Source organism: Rhamphochromis sp. 'chilingali', assembly GCF_963969265.1.
Source record: "Rhamphochromis sp. 'chilingali' genome assembly, chromosome: 14".
Taxonomy (NCBI): Eukaryota; Metazoa; Chordata; class Actinopteri; order Cichliformes; family Cichlidae; genus Rhamphochromis; species Rhamphochromis sp. 'chilingali'.
The window spans coordinates 4,185,236-4,200,269 of NC_137941.1; the positions used below are offsets into that span (position 1 = coordinate 4,185,236).

Here is a 15,034-nt window from a genome sequence, read left to right on the forward strand (position 1 = left end):
TTTACTTCGATATCATCTCGGTTGTAGTTTTGAGCAGTTCTTTTTGAAAATCTTTATATAATATAGTAATCATGTTTTCTCAGTTAAGTGCTTGCAGTTGGTAACTGCAGGATTTTTTATTTACTGTGAATGATTTCCTTTACTTAAACATGCATTTTGATTTGGTAGTATAGTAAATGCAAGAAGTAAAAACACATTAATTTGAACTTCCATAGTGGTGCACCTTAAATAAATGAAAACAAGTAATATACTAAGAATATATTGCAGGTCATTCAGAAAGCACGCACAAAGAAAAATGTGCGTGCCCAGTAAAAATGGGATATTCACATGTTGAATCATATCTTTGAGTTGCATATAGGTGCAGAGTGATTCACTGGATATAGATGGATAATTTTATCAACTATTTTTTGGCTTTTTTTTTGTCCTGTCAGAGATATAACTACTACATTGAGAATGGTATAGACCTGGACCATGTGTCACCTCTGGAGGAATCTTGGGTGGAGAGCATTATGAAAAGGGTCTCCCCAAACCTGAGGCGCCACAGCGCATCACTGGAACTGCTGGTTGATGAGATCAAGGAAGACTATTTGCACAGCATCAAGACAGCAATCTGTATTTATTCATATATACTTACTATATATATATATACTTTTAATCCGCAAATCATTCTGAGAATTGTTTATGAAATCCAAAACCAATTTATAGTCTTTTTTTATTGGGTTAATATGTTGGGTTAACACAAAACCTGAAGAGTTTAGTAATAATAAGAATAAAGTGGTTTCTGTGTGTGTGTGTGTGTGTGTGTGTGTGTGTGTGTGTGTGTGTGTGTGTGTGTGTGTGTGTGTGTGTGTGTGTGTGTGTGTGTGTGTGTGTGTGTGTGTGTGTGTGTGTGTGTGTGTGTGTGTGTAATTGCAGTGAAATATACATTCGGAGAATCAAAGGAAAGTGACAAAGAGAAAGAAAAAGATCTGCCCCCTCACAGACTAGAGTAAGTCTGCAGGATATTTATTGCATTAAAAACCTCTGCTAATATTCATAAGCAGTAACTACAAGACTAAACAAAATGTTCTAATTGTGTAAAGGCTTGTGGAAAATAGTTTTTTTCCTTACTGGCCCTTTATTGTTTACTGTCAGAGTGGAAAAGGTGCCAAAACCATGGAACAAGTCTTTTGTCCATGCACGCAAGAGGATTGGTGAAAAGCTTTACTCTGTCAACCCCACTGTGCTGAAAATACTCTACCTTTGGCATTTCTCCTTCAAGTGAGTATGGTTAGAAACATGATAGCTTCAAATTAATTTGGTTAAAATGAAATATTTTCTAATTTAGAAACTTTTAAATTACAAATGAATATTTAATTTAGTCACAAGTCCAGTATGCTGAAAATAGACTGTTGTTACTGGTATTTGGAAGCTGTTATGTAATAATTGATGGTGTAAAATATAGATCTCTCTCTGCTTTTTGAAAATTTGTGGCATTGAAACATTGCACCATGTCACAAATGATCAAAAAACAAATGATCAATGTAGAAGAGTCTTGTTTGCCCTGCTTGGCTATCTGGTTACAGAAATCTCCGGCTGATAGATGTAGAGGAGTTCCACTGCAGAAACGAGTCCATAGAGCTTTCTGAGTTTCAGCAGATTGTCGCTCGACATGTTGACAGTGCCAGAGGAGTCCTCCTCCAAGAGTAAGTCTGCTTTGAAATTCCACTGTTTTCGGTTTGAAACGCATTTGGTTGTAAGATGTTTAATGACTTATTTCATGTACTGCCTGTTTCAAATCCACCCACCTCATTTCATTAGGATTTAAATCTGAGCTGACTCAGTATTTTAAAACCCTCCATTACTTATTTTTGAGTCATTTTTTGCAGACTTTATAAGTCACAGTTGAACCAATGGCTAGAAGGTTCCACTCACAAAGGCCACAGCAGACTATCCCAAAAGTCCTTTGCCTATGCATTTAGGTATGGTGGTGGAGTCGTTGGCATGGTCACAGGAAAAGGTTTCCCTGTTCAAAGCTTGACTGAGGCCCGTCTGTGTGGAATTTTCATGTTCCCCCTATGGCCTGTAGGGGTCTTCACCTTCGTCTCACAGTCAGAAGACATACATGTTAGATTAACAGTTCATTCTAAATAGGCCAGGGTAGATAAAATGCTTAAAGTGAATAGAATAAAGTGCTGTATCAATGTGGCTTGTAGTTAAAGTGCTTTGAGTGGTCAGTTAGACTGTCGGGTATCGACATGTGTGGTTCTCATTAACGTAATGTAATCTTGAAGCTGATGTTGTGTTTCTTTTTGCCCTAGTTGGCTCCTTGAAGTACAGAACATTTACCACCAAGGGTGCAAGCGTGAACTGGTGCCTTTCAAAAGCAACATGACCAAACTAGAATCTTTTTTCAACTGTGTGGCTGCGCTGATGACTTCCCAACTGCAGAATCTTCTAACAGATTCAATCATCGACTATACACACTTAATTTCACAAGATCCGGTAAGAAGAAACTGAGTAAGCTAAAGGGATTTAAATATATTTTGCTTATATTTTATGAGAGGGTGAACACTTTTTTTTTTTTTTGGTATCATTTTAATTTGGACACCTAGCGTTCAGAACGAGCCAGTGAGCACTCAGGCTTTGTTCTGCATCTGATCTTGGAGGACAGGGAGATCAAGTTTGAGCCCAACCTCAAAATATATGAGGAGGCCTTCCTAAATGTGTACGAGTTCATGCTCAGATCTGTCAGTGTGATACCTCGTGTGGAAACCAAACTGTACTCTGACTGGGTAAGGAGACAACTCTATATATAGCCCTGTTTAATAGCACGCTTCCCCCTGATTTTTATACCTTACTTTGCTTTTCTCCAGCCAAGCTCACAGTTTGGAAGTACCCTGAAGCCCATCATCCTTCCAGAGGTCCTTCATGCCCACCAGGAGGAGGTAGGCAGGGTATTCTGGGCTGAGTGTGTCAGGCCCAAGGAGTACATCCACAAGTATGATAAATATGCCACACTGGTATCGAGGCAGGCGGAAAAAGATGTGGAGCAGGTCCTCCGTGACCAGCACTCTTTCCAGGAATTTATGGTGCAGGTGCTATACTACCAGAAGCTTATCGATGAGATCCGGTATATGCCTTCCAAGGTAAATGCATTAAAAAAAATCCTTAAACCAAGGTCCCATAACTTACTCTGTAACATTTCATGTTTCCTTCCAGTTATACTGATATATATTTTGCTGAAATAGTGTCAAATCAAAAAAGCTAAACAGTGGGAAAGCTTAAAACTAATAATCTAATAATCTAATTCTTAAATCTGTGTTTCTTTGACTGGGCTTATTTAAAAGCTCTTGCATCATTTATCACTGGTCATTTCTTAAATTGTGTTAACTGTGTCACTTATTTATACCATGGATTTTAGGTGGTACGACTTGGCATGTTTGAGGTCCAGTCCTATAAGCTCATCCAGTCTCTTGTCAAGCGTGCACGGGACATACAGCAGAAACTGGTTACACGGATGCTAGATGACCACCAGAAAGCCAACAAGAAGTTAGTTGGTTCTCTTTTTTTATACTCAGCAAGAGTGTTTTCTCTCTACATCAGCATAGTTCACCAATACATCTGAAGGAAGTTATCATTAAAAAAAAGCTGAGAGGGATTAAGCAGCTTCTGTTTGGCAGATACTACTGAAATATGCATAGGGAAGCTTAAGAGCTGGTCACTCTAAAAGAATACACTGTGTGAAAGTCATAAGGGATGTCGTTTAGTGCTCTTTGTGATTTTCGGCCCCATGTTAGCTGCTCTGTGGTGTTCTCTATTGCCAAGCGGTGCCATAATAAGATTGTAAATCTGTGAAATCCTCCGTATACAGCACTGAATTAATGCCATTCTTCCTCTCACAGGCTCTGTCATGAATTTGAGCAGATTTCAGAGAAGGCACTGAGCACACCGCCAGATACTCAAAAGCTGATGGAACTTAAGGTGACTGCACCAAAAAATCACACATACCAGGCTTGTTGCATTATGCCATGCACAATTGTCCTTTACAGATTGTTCACAAAACAGTTATGGTGTGCACTTAACACCAGTCAGTAAGCTTTGTCTTTTATTTCTTTTCTTGTGGTTTTGAGTGTTTTTGGTAGTAGGCCCTCAGCTGAGGCTACAGAAAGCCTGGAAGGTCTTGCATTCCTTCACACTTATGAACTACCTTAGTATGGTTGCTGTACATTTTTTTTAAGATATAAATGACAATTTTTTTTCTTATCCAGGCTTATATTAAAAAGGTGGAGACCACAGAGATGCCTCTTTTGCAACAAAGACTAGCAGACTCTGCCACGCAGTTGTGTTTCCTGGTGGAGTTTGCCACCCTGTCAACACTGGATATGAAGCTCAATACAAAGACAATCCAGTGGTTTAAACGTATGCCATCCATCTTTGAGGAACACCAGCAGATAGTTAGCAAAATGACGGAACAATATCAGAGTGGGCTTAAGGTCTGTGTTTTTCTGTTTCAGTGTATTTTAATGTAGAGAAAACATACTGGTGGCTAAAATACAAGGACATCTTTCCTTACCCTCATTCCAGTTGTACCGTGAGCACTTGTTGCAAGAACTGGACAGCTACAGTAAACAAGTGGAGGAGTTTAAGGCCTTTCGTGAGACAGCCAATCTCAGCAAGTACCTGACAAAAGCTCAGGCCCTCAATACCAAACTGGAGTTAGCTGCTGAAAAGGTATATCACAACTTGTTACCTGTAAGCCTAGAGATATATATCTGTACATTAGTTCACAGGCATTATCTCAGGCTGTATTATGTGTTGATGTCTTATTTATAAATCAACTATGCATCTACTCATTATTTTATCTTTTCTTTCCATGTCTTTGTTTATTTCTGTATTTTACTTCTACTCTTACCTTTTGATCCTTACCTCTGTGGAAAGATTAATGATTTAAATCTAGACGAGGAGGCTTTCGGCTGGTCTGTTTCCCAATATCCAGAGCGGAAGAAGGCGCAGGAAAAGTTGACACTATTCCTGCGCCTCTATGAGACAGCTACTGATTTCATAAAACAGCGTGAGAAGTGGCTGCATGGACCTCTCACCAGTGTGAACCCAGACAAGGTAAAAGCAGTAGAAAAATTACTTTGTATTCAATGCAGGAGTGACTGGGGAGTTTAGGTGACAGATTGAGCTCAGTTCTAATTTTCTGATTTTCATTCATATAACAACGACATTCTCTGTCTTATTTACAGCCTCAGTGGTCCAACAGTAGTATAATAAGGGCATCCAGACCGTCATAAAGATTCAGATTTCTATTTTTTTGTTGAATGGTGCATTTTATCAAGTCCCTGGGAAAAAAAAACAAAAAAAAAACTGAACAAATATAAATGCATAAATAACACAGAGCTTATTTTGTAGTATTGTGAACATTCAAAAGAGCTAACTTGGGTAGTTCAATAAGAAAGTGGTTGGTCAGAGTAAGAGTAGACCGAGTAAGAAAGCAATAAGATTAAATCATGAATATAATGTAAAAAAAAAAAAATCAAATGAACTTAGTCAACTTTCTTTGTATAACTAAAGCCCTTGAAGGAGCTGATGGATTTTTTTGACTGCATTTTTATCTGTTTGTGCCTTCTTATTTACATAATGACATCACTGCATGTGGTACTTTTTATTATACTCTGATGGTATTAGTATTATTTGCACTGCCATTTCCCTTTTATATTACAGCCATTCTTCCACATACTATATATATATATATATGAAAGCAGCAAAGCACTCAGCATTTTTCACTTCACTGATGTTGAGCTCCACAGAGCAGAGCTCCACATGAAACAACGTTTTCTGCTTAAACTCCTTTCCTTTTTTCCTTTTAATGCTTATTTAAGTACTTCTTTCATTAACTACATTCTCAGCTATTATTACTATAAGTACCTCTGTAAGCATTGCTAACACTGCTGCTGCCTCTACTACAATCAATAATTGTACTATTAAAAACACATTGTTAAATCTAGCATTTAATACTTGCAAGCAAACACCCTAAATACTCATAGCAACCATCTACCTTTTCATCTTGTGTTGTGGAAGTTTTCCATTAAATAAAGCCTGCAGATGAGCGGTGAGCAGTAGCTAACATTCTTTAATCAAAACACAAAAGAACAGAAAACCCAAGCTTGTGGAGAGCCTGCATGATTGCGGGGCAGACGGTCAGCAGAGTCTCTTCTGAGTCTAACATGGCTCTCAGTTAAATACCTTCTCCAGGAACAAAAAGCAGTACACAGCTGTTTCACACTTTAAGGTTCACACTCCCTTGCTACCTCCCAGAGTCCTCGAAGAGACAAAAGACTCTTCCTGTGGAGTTGTCTGCTTCCCCCAACTTCCTTACTAGACCCCCACCATTTGTCTTACTGTATGAGTGTGAGACATGTTAGAATCCAGTGGCACCAAGGTATCATACAATGAAATGATGTGATTAGTACATAAGTAAAAGAAATTTCTATACATCTTGGCAACAACAACAGTACAAATCTTGGAATAACCTTTAGCTTTCTGCCTTTATGTCCGTTTGTTTAATGTCTGTGTTCTTTGATTTATAAAAAAATTAAAAAATAAATTTTCTTTTTGTGTTATTATAAATCCTGCTGTAGAGTGGAGAGCTAAGTTATGATGTAATGCTAGCAAACATGATTCCTAAGGTCCACACACAGATAGCAAAATCCAAAACTGCAGTTCAGGCCTCCAAGATGGTCAGTCAGCTGACCACAGCTTCAGTCATTCATAATTTTAAACTATAATATGATTTTAAAGAGGGCGTCTATTTTTTAAACACCCTGTAACTGTAGTAATGGAGGAAACTCAAACCTTTTTTTTTTTTGGACTAGGTGGTACACATATGCATATTTCTATTATAAATTTGGGCATTTTAACAAGGGAGTCTAAAGAAATTGACCTTTGGAGCGAGGATGAGAAGACAACTTTATTATTCAGTTTAATGAGTCATTATGACGTAACTTAAGTAGAAAAAGTTATTTAAATTTTTGCTAAAAGTTATTTTAACTTTTGCTAGAAGTTATTATAGCTCTGATGAATAAACATTTGGTGGTACAAAAATATGACATAATAAATATTTTTATTGAATTACTTGATGTGAAATTTTTATAAATTCTATTTATGTCCTGTTGTTATGTAAAAAAATACCCCCATTCCCAAAATAGGTAGAAGGTGATGTTGGCAACTATTGGCGCGCTCTATACAAGCTGGAGAAATCCTTAAGTGAAGTACCCAATGCCCTTAATATAGCAAACACTATAAAGGCTAAGGTGGAAGACTTCAAGGAGCACATTCCTATGGTGCAGGTGAGAAATCAAGAGTAAGATTTGGTATTTGACTTTAATACAATATCATTTGAAATTTTGGAAGTAATTTGGACTGGATGTACTTTTTCATAGGTACTGTGTAATCCCGGCCTGCGTAAACGTCACTGGGATGCCATGTCGGACTTGGCTGGCATCTACCTGGAGCCAGCTGATGATCAGGTGTCTGTGTCTAACTTCCTATCAATGCACCTGGAACAGCACTTGAGCAGCTTCGAAGGCATCAGTGAAGCAGCCAGCAAGGAGTACTCACTGGAGAAGGCCATGGAGAAAATGGCCAGTGAGTGGGATCACATGGAGTTTAATCTCCTTAGCTACCGAGAGACGGGCACCTCAATCCTGTCATCGGTGGAAGAAGTGCAGATGCTGTTAGATGATCACATTGTGAAGACACAAACCATGAAAGGCTCACCCTTCATTAAACCTTTTGAAGTGGAAATACGGTGAGAGTCAAGAGGAATTGCTTTTGAGTAATTTTACTTTGCTTGCTTGGAAAATAAGTTTGGTGTAATGTTATTAAGGGGAAAATTCCATACACTCACTATTTAGCTGCAATCTGTTGGCAGTCTATGTATTGATTGCTGCAGGGCTCGGCTGAGATTGTGTGGCAAACAGACATCTGTGCCCCACCGCCCTTACTGCTAATGTGAACTTGTTGCATAATTTAGCTGCCAAAATTGACTGTTTCTGTGAGCATCTGTGCTGCCCAAAACACCAACAAAGAAGCCCAGAGATGTACGGCTTATTCATAGATGCTGTGGTGATAGTGAGCTAATGAGTTCTCTCCAGAAGGACTTCACATTTAAACAGATGCCACATGTGGATTAAAGTACCCACAACAATCCCTGCTGAGATCAGAAGAGCTTGAATCATTTTTTTAACCTCTACAGAGAGGTAAAAGGTCTGAAATGATGAACTGAAACAGTTTTATAGGGAAACATTGCATGTCATTGTACAAGTATAATAAGCAGCTATAGAAAATGTCTTATGGATGTTGTGTGAGTTTTCATCAAAGACATGGAAAGCACACATGTGTGGTCTTAGTTTAGGCCTGGTCGGGTTTTTTTTTTCTTTTTTAAATAACTGTGATCAGGATGAAGATGACAAATATTATATGTAATCATTGAAAACAAAAACTTTAAAAATCAGTTGGGATTTTTTTTTTAAATGCACCAACCTTTTTTATTTTTGTGAACAATGAAATATTATATAGCAAAGATTGCAAAACAAAACAAAAAAGAATAATAGCATGTAAAGGAATCAGTTTGTCTTTTCCAAAGCTTGAATCTGACCCTCTGCATCTGATTGCAACATTTTAACTGCAAAATGACTACACATCAGTAAGTAATGTTATTATAATTTTTATCATTAGGGAATGGGAGGGCAAGTTGCTGCTTCTCCAAGAAGTTCTGGACGAGTGGTTAAAGGTGCAGTCTACTTGGCTGTACCTGGAGCCCATATTCAGCTCCCCAGACATCATGGTTCAGATGCCTGAAGAGGGACGCCGATTCACAACTGTTGATAAAACATGGAGAGACATCATGAAACAGGTTTCACTGGTGAGTGTTTTTGATCTAACACTATTGCCTTTGAAAAGCAAAAAAAAAAAAAGACCTGTGTATTTGTACTTGTTCTGTGGTTTGAAATGCAAATATAGCTATAGCGCATCCAACTCAGGACATGTATTTATTACTAGACAGCATACACCTTAAAATTTCAAGTGTTCTACTGTAATCAGATTAAATTCAGCGCATTAACCTGAGCAGGTGGGTCAGCGTGCAGACACATAAACATAAACGCACACTGAGAGATTGTGAGAATATGTAGGAAAAGAACAATGTCAGCCAAATACACCGATACAGCCAAAGCAGAAGGGAGCATTCAGACAGAGGGAATGCGATAAGAGTGAATCAGTCCGAAGCGGATGGAGAACGAGGCAAAAACAACTGAGCGGGGATAGAAAGTGAGTGTTGCAAGAGCATCCTCAAAGAGTTTCCAAAGGGTAATTGGCGTCCTCAGTAGACCTGAAATGAGACACATCAATTTCAGGCAGTGTCCTCCGAAAGCCCAGCCTGACTGCACCATCAAATAGAAATTATGGATTTTGTCTGGAAGGGGCAGGGGTGTATGGAACCACAAAGAAAATGAGGTCACCGAGGGATGGGCAGCCTGCACACAAAGACGCTCATGTGTACACTCTAAGCTGCTTTGATATGTTACACTGTGTTATTGAGCATGCCAGCATAAATACTAAAGCAGTACAGTTTAAACTTAATTTTTTTCCTGTATAATGGAGCTCAGTTTCTAAAGGCTATATGTACTTTTTTCTTTTATTAAAGTAACATATGGCCAAAATGTTGTATCAATATAAGGATTAAAAATTTAATAGAAAATTCTGTAAATAGAAAGATTTGTTGGAGTGAGAGAAAAGGATAGATTATGAAGGCGTGATCAAAAAGTTTGGGGATTGGTTCATTAAAAATCAGAAATTTTACCTCAATAGATTTCAGTGTTTTTCTATTCAAGGTCATGTTTTCAAGACCATCCAGATTGCTTTCAGTGTGGTGGATATTTTTAGATATATTTAGAAATCCTGTTCTGACCACTTGGACTGTGCGTCTGGAATTTGGCTGTAGACCTTAAATTCGTCCAGAGAGCAGCCATCAACTTCAGTTTCAAATTTAGCCAGATTTTATTTAAAGGATCATTAGAGCTGGGCCTCCAGCTTCCACCGAGCAGTTTTCAACAGCTTTCAGTTACCGAGCCTGAGTGCGGTGTATCAGATTCAGTTCTGCACCGCGAAATCATACTCCAAAGTAAACCTATGCTCTAAATTGACCTTTCTGCAGTGTCCTGAAGCGTTATGTTGGAAGGAGAGCGTTCATCGTTGCGTTGTATCATGCCACACTTACACCACAGTAAAACAATCTGCGCTCAACAACTTGACTTCTTGCCAGATTTGGTTCATTGTAAGTTTGTCAAACAAAAATCAAACTATTTGGAAGCAGTGGAAGAGATGTATCGCCAATATATAGAGTATGAGGTTGGGGAAAAAAATTGGTATGGCATAGTATTATAATATTTTGCATGGGGGATATTGTATATATATTAGTGCATTGAACCAAAGAGAAAGTAGTTCAGCGTGGCACCAGAAAATGATCTTAAACAGATCCCTAAAATTAAATTATTTTAAAAAAAAAAAAATTTTGATAGGGTTTTGATAGGGAATTCCTCTAACTTTTTATAAAAGTGAATGTATAGCGCTACCAGTAATGACAAGGGGAAAAAGTGATGAGTGATGAGCTCAAAATCTGTAACTGTCCTCTGCTGCTGTAATACAACCCCAAATCCAGGCAAGCTGCGATGCTGTGTGTAATGTAAATAAAAAAAAAAATGCAATGATTCAATGCAAATCTCATAAACACACGTTTTTTTTCACAGTGCAAGACTGAAAACATAACAAATTTTGTCAGTCTAAACATTTGATATGTTTCTGTCTCCTCTTGTGTATAAAATACGTATTTATTTCGAGTCATTGCGTTCTCGTTTATAATTTAACAGTGTCCCAACTTCATTGTAACTGGGGTCATAAATAATTCCAAACAAGAGAGTTCCCCGACAAAATTGTAATTATGGCCATAAAAATTATGTTTTTCTGCTTTTTGTTCTCAAATTTTGTTCATTGCTTAAAGCTCATTTTAATTCACCACCACACGAGGGCCAGTTACAGAAAAATACCTCCTTGGCATGATCTTGTACTGCATCAAAATCTGACAAACAGTACATCCCTTCTCTTTGTCAATAAGACTGATCAGTGATGCATGAAATTAGAATCATCTCAACTTCATGCTATGACACGAGTGTGAGCAAAGTCAGATCCTCTGTCCACATCAGGACGTCTTTGCCCAGGTTGTTGTCATCACATCAGCCACTGGGAGTTGCTCAAGATCCACTCATCTTCTAGCACCTTACAGCATCACCATCTTCACTTAATTTTCCTGGTCTTTTTTTATTTTTTTTATTTGCTGCTTGTATTAGTGTGTCACTTACTTTACTATTGCATGCTCAGTTGAAAGTACAAACAGGGTAAATCAATTTAAAAGATTTATTTCTATGAACCTGCTTCCTTTTAACTATGCAGCGCACCACACCCAAGTTCCTTTGAGTGAGTGAAGAAGGAGAGAAACAGCTTACCTATGAGCACAAAGAGAAGACGACTGGCATAGTGTTTATTAATATAACCACATATATAGATATACCTCTAATAAACCTGAGAATGAGCTAGTAAACTAGCCAAAGACTAGTTCACACTCATATTGTGTAATAAAGGACAACACAATTTTTGTCCTGGATGTGTGTTATTTTTTTAAGACCTGCTATATCAGCTGGGAACACTTCCCACCCTTTGTGGGTGCATAGGAATCTACATTACCTCACAGTACCTCCATAAAGCAATATTAGCATTTCAACATAAAATATAAAAATAGACCTGTTATTACAATGTACTCCTAAAGAATGGACCAAAATCACAAATGTGAAGATTCATAGTTCATCAATCAGGAACACTTTGTCAGAATAATTACATGCTGACAGAAATGCAATCAAATGTGCCTTGTCTTTGCAATTGAGCTTGAACGTCTGATTTAGGCTTTCATTTCTCGGTTACTGTATTTTAAAATTGTATCTTTTGGCCTGATTTAAGAAAGGAAAAAACACGATCTAGAACAGTTTAAACCTCTCATTGTTTAAATGTTACTTTCACTATATTTGTAGGAAACAAAACCTTGGGAAAACTGCCTATACTTAGCACATTTTACAAAGTCAAGAGCAACCACGTGTTAAGGATGACTAAATCATTGCAAATCAGCATAAGGTGATACCGTGTCTGCACCATTTTTACCTTCAAGGTATAATCAGTAATCGTTTTGGCTTTTTCTTTCTTCTACATCCAACATTTGTTTGGCTTCCAGACGTCTCTGTGTCAAACCTTTGATCAAGTTATCCAGCCAGTATATATACTAGATAGCCTTGATGCTTCCTTGTTTTACCTGATAGATTTTTCATGTGCATTACTGTATGGAGCCCCTTACCAGATTTGTTTTCTTTTGGTGCCTGTTTCTTCTTGTACATGACCAGCAATCGGGAGAAATGCCTTGTTCTTCTCTTACTCCATGTTTATGAAATTTTGCACAATTTTGAAAAATTCACAATCTAAGGAGACACAAACACGGGTCATCTGACCAGGAATCAGACCGCGGGCATTGTGATTATGTGTTGTAACCATTAGACCAAATGTTCATCCATGTTTTTTCATGTTGACTCCACACTGGCTCTGCTCCTTCCTGTCTGTTATTTCATTCCTAGAAGATGATATCAGACTTCATTTCAGAACTGCCAAAATCTTCATGTGAGCGGGTTAGAGGTTCACTGTCCAACCTTGGAAATTAGACAGACTTTTTATTTAGACGCTTCCTGGGGGTGACAGCTCCAGAGGATATTGAATTAGTGTACAGATGAGATGATACGAGAGCTGAAATATTTCAAAGGTGCTAGACATGCCTCAGGTGAAATCTCTATTGCTCTCTCCCACCATAGATTTTTCTCTAGACTCTGTGTGACAGGTGGACCTCAGTGTGGAGCATAAAGTGGATTTTGTTAAAGGAAGAAATTGCAGTGTTTTAGTGTCACCTTCAGAGCAGCATTGACAACACTTATGCAAAGCAGAAACCTAAAAGGAATGTGAATTTCTCCTGAATGTTAATGTTTTATAAATAAATCAACTCACTCCGATCACTATTATTTAGTCATCGGAGTGGTCACTTTTGCATTTTTCTCACTTTTCCAACATGGTAACTTCATTCATTTGTAATTCTGGTATTTATGTTGTGCTTTAAGCTGTCCAGGGTGCACAGCCTGCCACTCAAAGCCAACTGGGCTAGACTTCAGGCTGTGTTTTACACTAATTTTCTGACATTTTTGGTTAATAGCTGTATACTCAACATTTCTGTTTCCAGGCTGCCACACTGTTGAGCCAGTTGTAAAATAGCACATTGTTCCTCACCAAATGCTGCCGTGCATGTTATTTGTCTCATTATCCCTCAGAATTTTGCTCTTCTGATGGATTTGAATTTGCTCTCTCTGTCAGTGGGTCTCAGTGCTGTGTATTGATATGAGCTGAGTCCTGAATTTGCATCCAGGATGTTTTCAAACTCTTATGTATAATTGTCAGTGCAGCCTCACCAACTTGGATGCAGGAAAGATGTGAAAAAGAAACAAGTGCTGATTCATCCAGGACTAGTATTATCACAGGACTCTGTATGGTATTTCCTTTTAACTAGAGCTTTATCAGACATTTATCTGACTATGACTAAGACTAGTGCTACTTCTCATTGAACTAAGTCATGGTGCTGTACAAGATTGTGACTATCTGGGAAGCTAATGTGATATAACGTTTGTATTCTAGTATTAATAGCTAACCCAGTGGAAAGCTTTATGTTACAAATAAGCCAACATAAAAAAAAACATTTTGGTAACACACCTGTGAAACTGAAGTGTGTAGTTGCCTGTTTACCACCCAAAAGCACATAAACTTAGAACTTAGAATAATCCATTTCAAACGTTTTGTACTAACTAGTTTTTTAAATGTGCTGAAGTGAGTTGACAATGAAGATCAAATTTCCCGCATTGACAGTGGACAAAGCATTAAAGGTGATTCTCTTCAATGCAGAACAAGCACGTGTTGGCTGTGATAGCCATCGACAAGATCCTGGAAAGACTGCAAATGTCCAATGAGTTTCTGGAAATGATCCTCAAAGGTCTTAATAACTACTTGGAGAAGAAACGTCTCTACTTTCCACGGTTCTTCTTCCTCTCAAACGAGGAGCTGCTGGAAATCCTCTCTGAGACCAAAGATCCTACAAGGTAAAGAACTATAAGTGTGCACACAGTTAGATTTATTTTTTATCATAACAACAGTAATAATAATTTTAATCAATTAGCTATGGATGTTATCGACAACCCTTAAAGAGAAAACCCCCCATCAAAACTAGCTTTGTACTAGAGATGGCACGATACCACTTTTTTATGTCCGATACCGATATCATAAATTTGGATATCTGCCGATACCGATATGAATCTGATATATAGTGTTTTTTAATCAATAAAACAGTTTTTTAAATATCTTGCTGCATTTTGTATAAGTTCATACTCAAGTTTAAATAAACAACAACACTAAAGCTATTCTGTTATACCTGTATGTAAAAAAACACAACTGCACCCAAAATATTTCATAGTTCAGCAACACTGATCAATCTAATAAACTTAAACCTGCACCATCCTCCCTATTCTGGTATTTTAAAGAGTACTTAGGAGAAATATTAAGCAACCTAACTAATAGGGTTGCAAACTCCCAGCAAAAGAAAATAGGGAACCACCCCCCACCCTCCACGTCATGATGCTTAATCGATGTAATCAACTTTAATTTAATGCAGGGTGAAAAAAAAAATGCACAGAAATAAATTATTTTTCAAGAATAATTAAATAGATTCAACATCTTTCTTCAACAGAATTGCAGACTGCACAGATGGTACCTTCCCAAAGGAAAAAGTACTATAGCTTACTAGGGTATATTAGACTTAATAGTTACTATATACAGTAATGGACTTCTATACATTTTAAAACTT

At 37.7% G+C, this 15,034-nt stretch overlaps 1 protein-coding gene across 1 annotated transcript in view; it reads left to right on the forward strand.

The window, feature by feature from the left end:
- dnah7 (dynein, axonemal, heavy chain 7) overlaps nt 1-15,034 on the forward strand; it is an 86,084-nt gene that overhangs the window by 2,762 nt on the left and 68,288 nt on the right. The window contains exons 5-20 of the mRNA XM_080901961.1: nt 432-612; nt 916-988; nt 1,135-1,260; nt 1,566-1,685; nt 2,301-2,484; nt 2,595-2,774; nt 2,856-3,128; nt 3,404-3,531; nt 3,885-3,963; nt 4,251-4,475; nt 4,567-4,713; nt 4,921-5,100; nt 7,194-7,334; nt 7,428-7,795; nt 8,725-8,911; nt 14,080-14,273. Coding sequence (XP_080758087.1) covers nt 432-612; nt 916-988; nt 1,135-1,260; nt 1,566-1,685; nt 2,301-2,484; nt 2,595-2,774; nt 2,856-3,128; nt 3,404-3,531; nt 3,885-3,963; nt 4,251-4,475; nt 4,567-4,713; nt 4,921-5,100; nt 7,194-7,334; nt 7,428-7,795; nt 8,725-8,911; nt 14,080-14,273 — 2,786 coding nt within the window. The remainder of the gene's footprint in view (nt 1-431; nt 613-915; nt 989-1,134; nt 1,261-1,565; nt 1,686-2,300; nt 2,485-2,594; nt 2,775-2,855; nt 3,129-3,403; nt 3,532-3,884; nt 3,964-4,250; nt 4,476-4,566; nt 4,714-4,920; nt 5,101-7,193; nt 7,335-7,427; nt 7,796-8,724; nt 8,912-14,079; nt 14,274-15,034) is intronic.